This window comes from Pongo abelii, chromosome 11, assembly GCF_028885655.2.
Source record: "Pongo abelii isolate AG06213 chromosome 11, NHGRI_mPonAbe1-v2.0_pri, whole genome shotgun sequence".
NCBI lineage: Eukaryota > Metazoa > Chordata > Mammalia > Primates > Hominidae > Pongo > Pongo abelii.
Genome location: NC_071996.2, coordinates 133046370 through 133063462, shown reverse-complemented (window position 1 = coordinate 133063462; position 17093 = coordinate 133046370). Strand labels below are relative to the sequence as shown.

Here is a 17093-nt window from a genome sequence, read left to right as displayed (position 1 = left end):
TAGAGTAACTGGCAGACCACCATGCCTGTGTCACCTAGTTTCAACCATTATCAACTCATTAGCCAGAGTTTTGACCTAGCAGATGTTTGGACATTTAACTATGAATAACCCAGATGTTGTTTGGAATTAGGCTGGCTCACGATGGAAATCAAAATTGGCCTGGAGGGTCCTTTAGCAAGGAGTGGCTTGAATCATCTCCATTTCGTTTTCAGAGTTAGGGGCCTGTTAGTCGCCTCTTGGCTTAGGACTGCCCTCCTAATCCTGGTTCCAGTTATCCCAGTTTGTATAAACATGTGCTCAAAGAATGACTCTGATGCTCTTACAGCAAAACCCAGGATATCAGAGATAGACAAGGAAGAAGGAGGAGAAGATCCTGTGCCTGTGCAGAACTCTCCCGCAAGACTACTGCTAAGCAGCCTATTATGATGTCAGTTTATTTCAGTGAACATCTAAGCATCTATTATGTCTGAATAACTAGAATCTCAGACATCAAAGACTTCCAATTCTGGTGAAGAATTGCCTGAAGTTCCTAAGTCTGTTCATAAGCAATTAGGCGCTTTATGTATACCTCTTATAAGAGGTACTTTCAACCACCAGATAGGATAGTTTTTACTCTATCCTGACACCTTATTTGAATAAATTCAGTAGTAGTCTCAGATTACAGGAACTTAGAATCAGTGAACCAAAGGGACAGTCAGTAATGCAGAGCTGATGAAGGCAGCCTGACAGCAAGGGAGGAAGTAGAAAAACCACAGAAATCTTGAGTGAGAACTAAAATGCCACCGTTGTCGGGGTTATTTGAGAGTTATCAACTCATTAGCCAGAGTTTTGACCTAGCAGATGCCCTTAAGGGCGAAGGGCCTCCCCACAAGCATCTTCTGAACCCGAGGCCATCACAGTAATGAGACGACAGTATGCAGCTGTGAATGACAAAGGATTTGGAATTAGACAATGTGAGTTCAAGCCTTAACCTTCTGCTTGCCAGCTGGGACACCTGACATAATTTACCTGTCCTCTTTTTTGAGTCTGTTCTCAATTCTTAAGATGGATCAGGTAATAACCACCTGACAGACGTGGTGAAGGTTAATGCAATAATTTCATTGAAGCGAGCTTTATAAACAATGAAATTCAATGTCTAGTCAGTTGGGCATTTTATGTTCATACTGATGTCACTGGGATATCAAAAAAAGACAAGTATATTTTCTGTATATATTCTTTAAGGGAGAAAGTAAAATAGAATTATAAGTTCTGATCCATACAGCAAGAAATATAGCTGCTGAGAAGGCTTATCTCACTGGAATGATTTGTTCACCAACACATAGGCTTTACTGAGAGAGGTAAAATGACAGAGAATAAGATTGAAAAGGTGGGTTGGGGCCAGACTGTCAAGGGCCTTGAGTGCTGTGTTAGGGGTTTAGATGTATTCGTGATATTTGGCTCTATATTACATAAAGTATTGAAACAGAAAAATGTCAAAAAAGTCAGAATCAGAGAATATATAAATTAGAAGGCATTATCCAAGTTAGAAACGAGAAATAGTCAGGTAGTCATAGAGCCCTATGTAGTTGTTAAAGCTAAACTTCAACTAGACCCTGAGCTTACAGCAGCCCAAATCAAAAAGAAAAAAAGAAAAGAGTAATCGCATGATTTGCATCGTTCTTGAGAATGAAACATGAGTTCTAAAGACTAGCAAAACTGTGGCACTTAAATGAGTGAATTTTCTTGGGTAAGAGTTCATAAATGGTGCACGAAGTGATATATGGTATATAATGTTCTCAACAATATCCTCATAGTGGATGTCATATTAGGTTTAACAGGGATGTTTCTTATACGGCTCTTCAATATTTAATTGAGAGTGTAAGGTGAAATAACAACTCAGTGAAAGCAGTTCTGCCAAAGGAACAAGGCAATATGGTCCAAGATTCAGTTTTCTGATGGTTGGACTCGATTTAGGTGTAAAAAGCTTGACTATGTGGAGGAAGGGTTGAATTCTACCTGTGTGCAATTCTTCAAAGACATTGGTCTTCCCAACTAGACTTTGATTGAGATAAAAGCCTATCTACACCCCACTGTCACTCTCTGTCTCCTCGTATCAATTTATACTTCTTTATAGCACTTACACAATGTGACAGGAAACTATATATTTGTTGTCCCTCTAGGATGTTATCTGACATAGAACATGTCCTTTTCTTCCACTAGAATGGGGACTGTGTCCTTTCGACCTTCACCGCATCTTTAGTATTCACAATATTGCTAGACACATGGCGGTGTTCAAAAAACATGTGTTGAATGAATGGAATTAATGAGTACATGTTGGACAATATCCAGTTTAGGTTAAATTATCTGGTAAGAGCCGGTTATTTTATAATGCTGAGAAAAGATACCTCTCATACTTGGAAGATCACCTAAGATGGTAGGACTGACATCATCATGTGAAAATGGAAGACTCAAACATAATTTCCCTGAATAAATAACCATCCAGCTTCTGCTTTGAGATGGCTGTGGGATTACTTACATTCAGGGTCTGGGTGTTATCTGAATAAAACAAACTACTGTAATGAAACAAGGTAATTTAACGTAAAGCAACATTACTATGTGCAATGCATTTTCGGGTCTTTTTTGGCACAAGAACTATCTTTTCCAAAATTTTATACCAAGCCAGAGTTCTTACAGTAGCCTATAAAGCCTACATCGGGGTTTCTTAAGCTCAGCACCACTGACATTTGGTACTGGATAGTTTCTTGCTGTGGGACCGGCCGTGTTCATTGTAAGGTGTTTAGCACCTTACAATGTTGAACTCTATCCGCCAGAGGCTAGTAGTAAGCCCTCAGCTGTGACAACCAAAAAGTATGTCCAGACATTGCCAAATGTCTTCTGGGAGGTAATATGATCCCTAGATGAAAACCACCATTCCACATGATTTGGCTGCACACCCAGTGACCTCTCATGTTACAATATTCTCTCTGTTATTTGCTATACTCTAGCTACACTGGCTTCTGGATCTTTCCTGAACATGTGAGGCATGGTCCACCTTGAAGTCTCTGCACTGGCTGTTCCCCTTACCTGGAATACCTTTCCTCGGATGCCTCCATGGCCACTCTGCACCTCCAGCAAGTCCTGGCCCTGTTGTCACTTTCTCTGTACATCCTATTTTAAATTGTGTTCTTCATAACAGCCCTTCCACTTCCATTCCCTGTCTCCGTTTTTCCCCGTGCCATTTATAACCTAATTTACTATACCATTTTCTCATTCATTTTGTTCATTGTCAGTCAACCCTACTAGAATATAAACGCCAGGAGAGGGTCTTGTTCACTTCTGTGATACTCGGCTCCTAGGACAGTGCCTGGCACATAGTATATGCTTAATACACATTGGTTGAAAGGACAAATAAGTGAATGCATGTGTGATTTTTTTTTTTAACCTAGAAGTTTCCTTTTATTAATTTATTTTCTTTTTTTTTTTTTGAAACGGAGTCTCACTCTGTCACCAGGCTGGAGTGCAGTTGCGCGATCTCGGCTCACTGCATCCTCCGCCTCTTGGGTTTAAGCGATTCTCCTGCCTCAGCCTCCTGAGTAGCTGGGACTACAGGCACATGCCGCCATGCCCAGCTAAATTTTTTTTGTATTTTTAGTAGAGACGGGGTTCCACCATGTTGGCCAGGATGGCCTCCATCTCTTGACCTTGTGATCTGCCCACCTCGGCCTTCCAAAATGCTGGGATTAGAGGGGTGAGCCACCGTGCCCAGCGTTTTTTTCTTTTCTTTTTTTTTTTTTAGAGACAGTATCCCATTCTGTTACCCAGGCTGGAGTCCAGTGGCATGATCATAGCTCACTGCAACCTCAAATTCCTGGGGTCATGCAATCATCTTCCCTCAGCTTCCCAAATAGCTGGCACTACATCTTCCCACAGCTGACTGACTAAATTTCATTAATGTACAAATGGCATATTTGACTTCAAGCTGTTGAGGAAAATTGAGATTCTTTATTGGGTTTTTAAATTAATCTCTGAGGGTCACTGTTCATTTTACTTGAAAAGTACATTTCCATGTACTTATACAATACTTTTACAAGGAAGTATCTTTCTGTAATTTAGCTAAGCTGCTAATTTTAAGTAAGCTTATTTTGTCCCTTATGCTGGTGGAGTTAATTGGAGTTAGATTAGTGATTAGTGATATCACAGGCAATGAGTTAAACTTCAGTGGTCAAACACGGTTTTTCACAAAAGATGTGCGAACATAGTTTCCTATAATAAACATTCAGGATCTCTTACAAGTCAGCAGTCTTAAAACTATCAAAACAAACTTTTTAATATTATAGGAAAGCTCTTTGTTCTTAGAAAATAGGCAGGGAGAAATCTAACTTTATAGATGATATGATAGAGAATATACAAATATTTAACTAAAATTTTATGGTCATGAATATGTTAAACATTTTATAACCTCCTTCCTCATCTCTCAAGGAAAATTTAAGAATCAATTTTGTGTTTTACTTTATCAAAAGCAATTGTTTCAACAGTTTTTTCAGGTTTCTTTCAAGGTTCCTGCTTGCAATAAAGCAAAACAAAATGGATGGCTTCTGTTTTAGCTAAATTCAATCAAAGCTAACTTGAAGAGGCTGGGTGCGGTGGCTCACGCCTGTAATCCCAGCACTTTGGGAGGCCGAGGTGGGAGGATCACCCTGAGGTCAGGAGTTGGAGACCAGCCTGCTAACATGGTGAAACCCTGTCTCTACTAAAAATATAAAAAATTAGCCAGCCATGGTGGCAGAAGCCTGTAATCCCAGCTACTTGGGAGGCCGAGGCATGAGAATTGCTTGCACCCAGGAGGTAGAGGTTGCAGTGAGCTGAGATCGTGCCACTGCACTCCAGCCTGGGTGACAGAGTGAGACTGTCTCAAAAAAAAAAAAAAAAAAAAGCTAACTTGAAGATATTTGATTTGGGGCTCTTAATAATTTATTTCCATAAGCAGCATATTTTCCATGGAATGCACTAGATGAATTACATGCTAAATGTATCCGTCAAATAACCGAGCAAATTTATCTGCAATATGGAATGTCTGGATACAAATCAAGTAAATTTTAGAAGACAGCTGCCAAGACCAATGACATATAGTAATTTATCATGATTTGGAGGCCTGCTTTGGGATTGTATGCACTGGGCATGCACAGCATTTACATTTCAAAGGTGGCCACAAATCTTCCGATGCACAGAGAGCTCCAAACGGGACTCATGCACATATCAAATGTGTACTCTGTTATGCATTTGAGCAAGGACAAGATTGTCCTTAGAAGACAGTTCTAAAAAAAGGAGTTTCCTGTTTTAAAAAAATACCTTTCTGACAGCTTCTCTTAGCTTCCAGCTACAAATACAAAAGGAAAAAACTCAAAACATGATGAAAAAACAGATAGATCCTCATTTTATTGCTAGAATGAAGAGGGAATTTCCATTTACCACAAAGTAGTGAGAGGTGATAGAAATAGAAGGCAGAAAATATAGCTTCAGCTTAAGAAGAAAGGATTTTTAAAAAAAAAAATTATGATTGTTTTAGCTTCTAAGATATCATTGAAGAATGTATTATTAAACTACAAGAGACTTGATTATGCAGATTACAAGGACCTGTTGTATTCCCTTAGCAAAAAACCATATTCTGTTAACAGGAGAAAGACACCTATATACAATTTGGCAGTTTGGTCGAGCTAAATGTCATATCCTATTGTCTGGCCTCTTGGTTGGTTTCTGAGGGGTCTGCACACTTCTTGTTCAGTCAGTTGTTGTGAGGGGCATCCTCCTATGCAGTGTAAAACACGATCTCATCTGCAAGGGACAGCTTTTTCTTAGAAAAGAAATCTGTTGGGGAAAGAGGGTGGAGGGAGAGTGAAATGGAAGGCACTAGAAGTATGACTCTAATAGAAGCCAGCCATATTAAAACCATTTTGTATAATGACTTAAGTGGATGTTCCTTCCAGGAGCATAAGGTTGAATCAGTACTAGGAAATCTAGATATTGAATTCGTGTCATAATAGGTCACAGATAAAAACAATAGACAATTCCTATAGGAGTTAAAATGGCATTTGATAAAATTTCACAGTCATTCCAACAATCTACTTAGTGGTAAATTCTACAAACATCCCTTTGAGGTCAAAATTATTCCGGAAGAGCTGCCAATGTAACCTTGAGAACTGGAGAAGAAAAGATGACATTATTACTATTTGCAATTGTTATGGACTTATTATTATTATCTGGTTTTGTGTCGTGTAGAAAGCCTGGAAATCAACTAAAAACTCTGACCTGTATTAAAAGCTCAGTGTGATAACTGGAAACAAAATCCTAGTATTTTATTCCTGAGTAATAATTACTAGCAAGTATCATTGGTATCAACAAGAATAGGATGAAGAAGATATTTCATTATCAATAGCTACAAAAACATAAATATTCAGGAGTAAATTTGTTAAGAAATGTGCAGGAATTATGAAACTTGATTGAGAGACAGAAATGTACTAAATAGAAGAATGGATAACCGTTTTCTCTTCTAGGGGAAGGCAGGCAGTGGGTTGTGCTTATGGGGGTACTGGGTGGAGATCCTGAGCTGACAGTGCTTGGAGAAGAGGAGAGAGTCTCTTTCTAAGATTAGCAGCAGGGAGAGGGAGGGAGGGTGAGGGGATAATGGCTGGGGAATGGTAGAGATTGAACTCCCCATGTGCCAGGCTTGGGGATGAGCTGGGCAAGGGGCTTTTGTCTGTTTTGTTTAGATTTTCTTAAGTAGTAAGATCTGTTAATGTCATTCTTCTTTACCTCTCCTCCTCTCTTCCTTGTAAAAATCTTCTGTAATGATCTATATTGCTTTGTGTAGGCTTTGGGGACAGATTTGTGGTTTATTTCAGACATGCCACTACCCCCAGGCTGGCATTAAGAAGGGGACAGAAACTCAATTTTGTTTGTATTTTGCTGCTATCTCAGAAATGAAGCTTCAAGTCAAATTCCATTCTCTGTGTCTGAGTTATGGTCTTTTACTAAGATAATGTTAATATCATAAGCGATACAAAATGGTTACTTGAATTATACTCTTTTTATTTTCCCTTGCACTCAGGAAATCTGCATGGCTGTACACTGAGGCCAGTTGAAGGAGTGATTCAGTGCATTTTCTCAGTGCTCTGAAAGGGTGGTCTGGGTTGGAGATTTGATGACATTTTTGTTGCAAGTGCTATCTCTGTTGAAGGTTTTGGTTGGTTGGAGTGACATCTAGTTTAATGGCTGTAGCATTAAACTATCTGCTCTAGCAAAATTGCCATTTCCATGTCTGGTCAGCAAAACTTCAATTTTAGCTTAAAACAAGTTCATTTCCTTTCTATTTTAGGAAGATTGAAAATGACGGGGATAAATATGAACAAAGAATAGAAAAATGTGTTTGAGATTAGACTGTAAAGAAACATACTATTTTTCTTAAAGTGATGATTTCAACTAGATTCTGACATAAGTGATTTGATTAAATTGCTGATTATAAAAAGGAAGTGGTTCTTTCAAACTTTGAGTCTCACAGCCAAAGCACACTGTTGAGAGGCGCCAGGTAACCGACACTGTGTTTTTTTGTGTTTTAGGCAACTTTTTCCTGTACCTGTGAGGAGCAGTACGTGGGTACTTTCTGTGAAGAATACGATGCTTGCCAGAGGAAACCTTGCCAAAACAACGCGAGCTGTATTGATGCAAATGAAAAGCAACATGGGAGCAATTTCACCTGTGTTTGCCTTCCCGGTACGATATATACTCGTGGTTCAGTTATTAGGTGTATGTCTGTACAGCATGCACCTCTTTTTTTAATTTCCATAGTTTTTTGGGGGAACAGGTGGTACTTGGTTACATGAGTAAGTTCTTTTTGGTGATTTGTGAGGTTTTGGTGCACTCATCACCCAAGCAGTATACACTGAACCCGATTTGTGATCTTTATTCCTTATCCCCTTCTCATCCTTCCCCCCGAGACCCCAAAGTTCATTGTATCATTCATATACTTTTGCATCCTCATAGCTTAGCTCCCATTTATGAGTGAGAACATATGATGTTTGGTTTTCCATTCCTGAGTTATTTCACTTAGAGTGACAGTATCCAGTCCCATCCAGGTTGCTGTGAATGCCATTAATTAATTTTTTTTTTTTTTTGAGGCAGAGTCTCACTCTGTTTCCCGGTCTGGAGTGCAATGGTGTGATCTCAGCTCACTGCAACCTCTGCCTCCTGGGCTCCAGCGATTCTCCTGCCTCAGCCTCCCAAGTAGCTGGGATTACAGGCATGCGCCCGTACACCCAGCTAATTTTTGTGTTTTTAGTAGAGATGGGGCTTCATCATGTTGGCTAGGCTGATCTTGAACTTCTGACCTCAGGTGATCCACCTGCTCCACCTCCCAAAATGCTGGTATTACAGGCATGAGACACTTTGCCCAGCCTAATTCATTCCTTTTTATGGCTGAGTAGTATTCCATTGTATATGTATACCACAGTTTCTTTATCCACTCATTGATTGATGAGCATTTGAGCTGGTTCCACATTTTTCAGCGTATTCTTCTTAGTTAAGGATGGTTAAACAATGCTTTGCCCAGTTGTTGAACAAGGCAGCTTCAAGATCTCATTTGATTCTATCAGTCTATGCTTTATGTAATCAGGGAATGGAAGAAGAAAGTTCACATCGGGCTACACAATATGTCTCTTGGCTTTCTGACATTAAAATGCTTCTGTTTCAGCATTACCCCATTTTTGTTCAGGGAAAATAATATTCTCAGCCCAATAGAGTCTTGGATATTTTAAAAACAATTCCACAAGTATGTACTGAGTGTGGGCTGGCACTGTGCAGGGTGATTATATTAAGTAACTGAAGAAAAATCCAGGATAAACCACAAAAGCCACCTAATCTTCTTGTTTATATTAATTTCCTTTTGTTCATGTATGTTCATTAGTTCAAGTTCCTGCTACCTTGTTCTCCACAATGGGAAGTTTTTAACATTTCTTGGTTAGTGTGGTGTGTTCTTGGATGTTACATGAGACTTGGAAATCCTCAGAGCACATTGAGGGCCTCTAGGGAGAGTGCAGTGGACAGTGTTGCTGTAGACTTCATGCTCTGACTTCATGCTGTAGACTTACTGCTCAGCCAACTTGATTACAAACCCTTCAGGAGCAGGAATGGCATTTTACCAGGGAATGTTTTGACACAGCTATTTTGATGCATCTTAAAAGCAAACGCCAAGTTGTTCTTGTTTTGTTATAAAATAATGTGCAAAATTGACATCATCTTTCCTCTTTCCATCCCATTCTCTTGCCAGCTTCTGTCACTGGGTGGGGATTCAGGATAAGGTAGGAGTTGGGGATGAAAAAAGGGATGTAATGAAGTGGGCATGGGGTTTATTAAGTACTCGTTGTAAGAAACAAGAGAGTCAACAAAGTAGAAATTTATAAAAGTTAAATTCATTCACTTATCTATTCCCACCTAAACTTTATCAAATCATAGGGATAGGTTAATATTTAGTATATTCTTTCATTGTGTGTGTATGTGTGTATGTGTGTGTATATGTGTGTGTGTCTGTGTGTAGGTCAGAGTGTGTGTATTTCTCTTGCAGGCCAGATGATTAAGTATTTTTCTACATGTTTTTAAACAGTGATATGACACATATTGTTCTATAACTTGCCTTTTTTCAGTATGCATTTGGCAGTGGATCATAGACATCATACCAAGTCAGTTCGTATGGAGTGACCTCATTCATTTGAACAGTTACATGGTGTCCCCAGATTTTTATCTCCAGGTCAGACTCCCCTCCAGACCTACTTACTTGACAGCCTACATGGCATCTCTATTTAGGTGTCCCAGGACACCCTAAGCTCAGTCATCTCCAAACTGAACTCATCGTGTTCCCAGCCCGACACAGCTCGTCTTCTAGTGTTCCATCCATTTCTAGAAGCCAGACATCTACAAGTCATTCTAGGTGCCTCCCTCTCCCTCTCTCTTTGTATTTTTTCCACCTCTGATGCTCTCCATTTTGCCACCTAGAGAATTCTCAAATCCTCCACCCTCTGTAGCCCCATTGCCAACACCTTCAGGCTAGTGGCCTTTGCCCCTTGCCTGTGCTGCTGAGATGGCCTCCTGCTGTTCCTCCAACAATTCTTGACCCTGCTGCACACTAGAGCCAGGGTTCTCAAGTCAAAATGAGCATCAGCCTTTGTCGCATCCATGCCCAGACCCTCCGTTCTCCACATGGCTGCAGGGGATCCCTTCCCAGTGAGATTCGGATGTAATTGCTTTTCTGCTTAAACTTCTTCTTCACATTGCTCTTTGAACAGAGATTGAAATCCTTGGCCTCATTCTGCACCAGGATATGTCTTTTGCCTGCTTTTCCAGCCCTATCTCACCCCCATGTCTCTCTTGCCCTGGTTTCAGCCACCTTGACCTTTTACCTCTGTAATAGCTTGACCTCTCATCTGCCACAGGATCCACCCTCTCATCCTTGTGCTTGGACAATACTTCCTCTCTGTCTCCTTTTTGCTTGGGTAACTACTCCCAGATCTCTCTTGTTTCAGGCCTCTATTAAATGTCCCTTTTCTCAGGAAGTCTTGTCTGAAGGCTTCAAGATAAGTCTCTCTCCATTTTTCTCTTCTATAACCCTGTGTTCCTTCCTTCACAGTACTGTCTGTTTTCAGCATACATTTGTGTGTGTGACTCTTTGATTATTACCTGTCTTCCCTTTTTTATTTTATATTTTATTTTGAGACAGAGTCTTGCTCTTGTTGCCTGGGCTGGAATGCAGTGGCATGATCTCGGCTCACTGCAACCTCTGTCTTCCAGGTTCAAGCGATTCTCCTGCTTCAGCCCTCCTAAGTAGCAGGGATTACAGGCACCCGCTACCATGCCCGGGTAATTTTTGTACTTTAGTAGAGACAGGGTTTCACCATGATGGCCAGGCTGGTCTCAAACTCCTGACCTCAGGTGATCCACCCACCTCGGCCTCCCAAAGTCCTGGAATTACAGGCGTGAGCCACTGCACCCGGCCTGTCTTCCCTTTTTTAAAGGATGGTTAAGCCACATGAGGGCAGGGCCTGGATCAGGTTTGTTCATGATTATATTCCACAGTGTCTGACAAACTGTGGACACTCAGTCAATGTGTTGATGAGATGAATTAATGAAAGAGTATAAATGTAGACAGATGTTTTAAGCTATTCCTCTATTGATGAATCTTTTAGATGGTTGCAATATCTCTTTTGGAAGTAATGTTAAATAGAGATCCTTTTACAGATAGTCTCAATCAGAGCTGGCTGGTGGAGGTTTTCAATATATTTGGACTGACATGATTTCACTTTGATATTTTATCTGGGTTTGTTCTCAAAGGGGATTCATTTTTTTAAAGGATTTTATGTACACAGAATTGAATTGATGATAATACTTGGTTTGTGGCACTCTCTGATCTTACTCATGCATAGCCTATTTTTACATATTTACTAAGCACCAGTGAAACCACCACCAAAAACAGAAGTTGTTTCTGACAGCTAACCTTATAGGCTCCTCCTTTGTTCATCCCTTCGCCTCTCCTTTCCCTCCAGAGATAACAACCACCCTGAATCTTGAGTTGATCAGTTCTTTGTTTGCTTTTTTTTTTTTGAGACGGAGTCTCACTCTGTCGCCCAGGCTGGAGTGCAGTGGTGCGATCTCGGCTCACTGCAAGCTCCGCCTCCCAGGTTCATGCCATTCTCCTGCCTCAGCCTCCCAAGTAGCTGGGACTACAGGTGCCCACCACCATGCCCGGCTAATTTTTTGTATTTTTAGTAGAGACGGGGTTTCACCGTGTTAGCCAGGATGGTCTCGATCTCTTGACCTCGTGATCTGCCCGCCTCGGCCTCCCAAAGTGCTGGGATTACAGGCATGAGCCACTGCGCCCAGCCTATTTTCCTTTTTAATCATTTTAATATTTACATGTTTTTATAGAAACATTTATTTTTAATTCTTCTAAAATTTATAAAAATGGTATCATGCATGATTCATGTTATGGTATCATGCATGCAATTCTCTGGTACTTACTTTTTCACTTAATACTATTATTACTAAGACATCCATAGTGTTGGAGTTCTTGACTGCCATATAAAATTCCAGTCTATGAACAGGGACAGATATGCATTCTTGTATGTCTTCTGTTGTGTATGTGCTAGAGGTTTTTAAGGTATATACCTAGAAGTAAAATTGTGGAACATAAAATATATAATTGACCAATTATAGGAGGTCATATCAAACTGTTTTTTCCAAGTGTTGCACTAATATCTACTCACATGTGCAGTATACAAGTGAGTTTGTAGACCACATCTTCTTCAGCATTTGGTAGTGTCAGAGTTCTTAATGCCTGCCCACTGGATAGGTATAAAAAGGAGTCTCATTATGGCCTCTGTAGTCTGCTGAACACTAATAATGCTGAACTCCTCTTCATATGTTTATTTGCCATTATCTGTGTGTGTGCGCACTCTTCTTGTTGATTTGTTAGAATTCTTTATTTTTGTTACTAATAATTTGTTATACAAATTGTAAATATGTTCTTCAAGTTTATAACTTGTCTTTTGACTTCAAGGGCTCTTTTGAGGAATAGACATTATAGTTCTCTAACTTTACTTTTCTGGTTAATACATTTATGTCCGATTTAAGAAAATGTTTCCCTGCATGAAGATCTAAAGGATATTAACCTTGTTTTCCACTAAACATTTAAAAATTTTGTTTTGTAACAAAGTCTTTAATCAATATGAATTTGATTTACATATATATAGTATGAAATAGAGATCCAATTTCCTATTTTATAATTTTATTTTTAACCTTCAGAAATACACCATTTCTGTAAATACATAGTATATGATACTTTATAATGTGTCCCTATTTCTTCAAAGCTACAGACAGAGTTTGGAATAACTAAATAGCTGTGTATTTTAAATTGTGCCTATTATCTTCTCAGCATTTCTGCACTGTCATGGTTAAACCATTGTTTTGAAATTTCCAGAAACATAATTAATTATTTTTGCTTGTTAATAGGAAAAAGAATTTTACTGTTACCATCTAAGGTGATTTAATGTCTCCAATGCTAATAGCACATTATAGCACATGTAGGCATATAGGAATCTCCTTGGGCCTTCTACTAACAACAGTAACAATAATAGAAGTATAGTCATGTACATGTACATGTACAACAGTAACAATAATAGAAGTATAGTCATGATGGACCACATACTGACGGTCAATGATGGACTGCATAAACAATGGTGTGCCATAAGATTACAATGCTGTATTTTGATGGTAACTTTTCTATGTTTAGATATATTTAGACATACGTAAACAATGATGTGCCATAAGATTACAATACTGTGTTTTAATGGTAACTTTTCTATGTTTAGATATGTTTAGACACACAAATACTTATCATTGTGTTACAGTTGCCTACAGTATTTAGTACAATAACATGCTGTACAGATTTGTAGCCTAGGAGCAATAGGCTATCCTGTATAGCCTAGGTGTGTAGTAGGCTATGTCATCTAGATTTGTGTAAGTACATTCCATGACATTAGCATAATGATGAAATCACCTAACGACACATTCCTTAGAACATATCCCCATCATTAAGCAATGCATAATTGTAATACTTTGACTTTCAGTTGACATCAAGACCATAGCATAGGGACATGGATGAAGCTGGAAACCATCATTCTCAGCAAACTATCACAAGGACAGAAAACCAAACACTGCATGTTCTCACTCATAGTTGGGAATTGAACAGTGAGAACACTTGGACACAGGAAGAGGAACATCACACACCGAGGCCTGTTGTGGGGTAGGGGGAGTGGGGAGAGATAGCATTAGGAGATATACCTAATGTAAATGATGGGTTACTGGGTACAGCACACCAACATGGCACATGTATACATATGTAACAAACCTGCACGTTGTGCATGTGTACCCTAGAACTTAAAGTATAATTAAAAAAAAAAACAAAGGAAAAAAAGGCCATAGCATTTTTGCATTACAAGCATATGAACTTTGATAATTGTACTTAGACTCCTGGTATGGTTTGGCTCTGTGTCCCCACCCAAATTTCACCTTGAATTGTAATAATCCCCATGTGTCAAGGGTGGGACGAGGTGGAGATAATTAACTCATAGGGGCAGTTTCCCCCATGTTGTGCTCGTGATAGTAAGTCATTACAAGATTTGATGGTTTTATAATGGTTTTGCTCAGTTCTCATTCTTCTCTTTCCTGCCACCATGCAAAGAAGGACGTGTTTGCCTTACTCTTCCACCATGATTGTAAGTTTCTTGAGGCCTCCCCAGCCCTGTGGAACTGTGAGTCAATTAAACCTCTTTCCTTTATAAATTACCCAGTTTCGGGTATTTCTTCATAGCAGCATGAAAACAGACTGATACAACCCCAAAACGGTTTGGTGGTTGCTGGTAAATTCATCAGAATTGTGCTGGAGCCCAGGAGATGGCAAATTGATCTTGATTCACAAAACAGTCATCTTTTATGTCTTCTATTAAAACAAAATTATTTTATAGCCCCACACTTGTAAATAATAGCAAATTATGGTTTAAGTAAGCTGCTTTCTGACAATAGTTCTACCATTTTTTGAATATTGCAGATTGAAAACTCCCATTTTCATGAAATAATATGAAATTAGTTATAGGTGCCTTTGTGTATTGGTCACAGTTTAAACAAGTTTTGAAAATAATATTTTTTTTACATTGACATTTACATCATATTGTTTTATTTTCTGAGGTTCTTGAAACATGTATAATTTGCTTAGAGTTAGTTTTCCATGTGTGAGAAAAATCCCTCCATGTGAAAGGTCTTTCTTGTTTAATAGAATTTTAAGGCAGCCGTAGAACCATAGCAGCAATTTAAAATAATTCATTTCTGCTCTCCTTGAATCTGTAGCTCTCCTGTCATCTGTCTCACCTTCCACTTTGCCCAAAGGTTACTCCTGCCTCTCTCAGGGTCTCTCTGACTCCCAGCTACTTTTCTTCACTGCATTTTCACAGAGATGGGTCCAGGGGACCCCCCGCCCCGGCTCTACTCTTTTTTATGCTTTAGCACAAATCCTGATCAGGGGTAGAAGAGATTTAGGAAATGTTACCTTGGCATCATAACTCCCTCTTTGCTCATCTATCTGATAACTTGTTCTTGAGTTTCCTTAGGAAGGTTTCTTCTTTGCCAGTTCCAGTTCCCTGCAGGAACCCCCATTCCCATAGGTTTCTCTCTCTCTCTTTTAGCTTAGCTTCTAGTGCTGCTTTTTTATTGTAGCCAACACACACACACACACACACACACACACACACACACTCTGCAGCAACGCATAATCCTCAAGCCTCAGTGGCTTCCAAGCCAAGGTTAATTTTTGCTTGTGTCATAGTCTGATGGGGGCACTTAGCCTCCAGGCGGTGACTCAGGGATCCAGGTCCCTTCATGTTATGAGATATCATCCTCAAGAGGTGGCCTTCACAGTACTGCTGAAGGCAAAGGGACAGCTGGAGGGTCCTGTGTAATGTTCTTAGGGCAGTGCCTAGTAGCATCTGCTATCCCTTCCACCGCATGCCATTTGCCAGAATTCAGTCCCTTATTCCCTAAAGTCACTGACTAGGAAGAGGAAACAACATGGGGAACACATCTTGTCCATGCCATGCCAGGTGCAAGCACCAGTAACTGTTGGGGCTGGGATTTGAACCCAGGTCCTTCTGCAGGATTATTGATCATCTTACTATACTGTTTTTCCGTGTTTGCAACTATGTGGTGTGCTGAGTAATTTCCTGTCACAAATGCATGATTTAAGACAATGTATTCCCTTCAGCATTTCCATGTCAAAAGATCTCTTTATAATAAAATAAATATTAGGCAATTTTGTGTAAAAAAAGGGGGCTGATGTTTAAAGGGGAGTTTACTAATGAGTTTAGTTCTGAACATCTTTTTTTGTTGTTCATCACTTTATTCTAAAGGATATTACAGGGCCGGTCATGGTGGCTCACGCCTGTAATCCTAGCACTTTGGGAGGCCGAGGCAGGCAGATCACCTGAGGTCAGGAGTTTGAGACTAGCCTGGCCAACGTGGCGAAACCCTCTGTCTACTAAAAATACAAAAATTAGCCAGGCATGGTGGCGGGCACCTGTAATCCTAGTTACTTGGGAGGCTGAGGCAGGAGAATCGCTTGAACCCAGGAGGCAGAGGTTGCAGTGAGCCAAGATCACGCCACTGCACTCCAGCCTGGGCAACAGAGTGAGACTCCATCTCAAAAATAAGTAAGCAAATAAATAAATAAATAAAGGATTTATTTATACAAAGAGTATAGATGAAGAGATACACAGGGCATTGATATATATATATGTGACTGGGTGTGTGTACGCTCACGTGTGCATGCACACGCACACATCACCGCAGGCCATCTCCCGGCTTTCAAACACAGATCAGTTACATCAAAAGAATACACAACTCAGCTGGGCATGGTAGTTCACGCCTGTAATCTCAGCACTTTGGGAGGCCAAGGTGGGCAGATCACTTGAGCCCAGGAGTTTGAGACCAGCCTGGGCAACATGGCAAAACCCCATCTCTACAAAAAAAACTCAAAAATTAGCTGGGCATATTGGTGTGTGTCTGTAGTACCAGCTACTCGGGAGGCTGAGACGGGAGGATCACTTGAGCCCAGGAGGCAGAGGTTGCAGTGAGCTGAGACAGTGCTACTATACTTCAACCCAGGTGACAGAGTGAGATGCTGTCTCAAAACAAACAAACAACAAAAAAGTATGTATAACTCAAAAGATACCTCCACATTACTAGAATCCTGTTCAGTCATTAGTTGTCAGTCCAGTCCATCATACTGCATGAATGTCTCCCAGGCTGTGGCCACTCAGTTTGCAGGCTTCCTTTTTATCTCATTGGGTTCCAAAAGCAGGAGTGGTCTTGGCAAACATGTATTGTACCCTTTAAGGCATCTGTTATAATTGAGCTGAGACAATGTCATCTCTTGCTCTGAGACTCTTTCGAGATGATAGTGCATCCTATTTATTTATTCCTTTACCTTCAGCTACTATTTCTCCTTTTTCCATTTGTCATTTATT

General features: G+C 40.0%; 1 protein-coding gene across 2 annotated transcripts in view; it reads left to right on the top strand.

Moving 5' to 3' along the window:
• The window catches only part of DNER (delta/notch like EGF repeat containing), a 365099-nt gene that overhangs the window by 199843 nt on the left and 148163 nt on the right, over window positions 1-17093 (top strand). For both annotated transcript variants that reach the window (XM_024243941.2, XM_054549923.2), the window contains exon 6: window positions 7593-7746. In XM_024243941.2, coding sequence (XP_024099709.2) covers window positions 7593-7746 — 154 coding nt within the window. The remainder of the gene's footprint in view (window positions 1-7592; window positions 7747-17093) is intronic.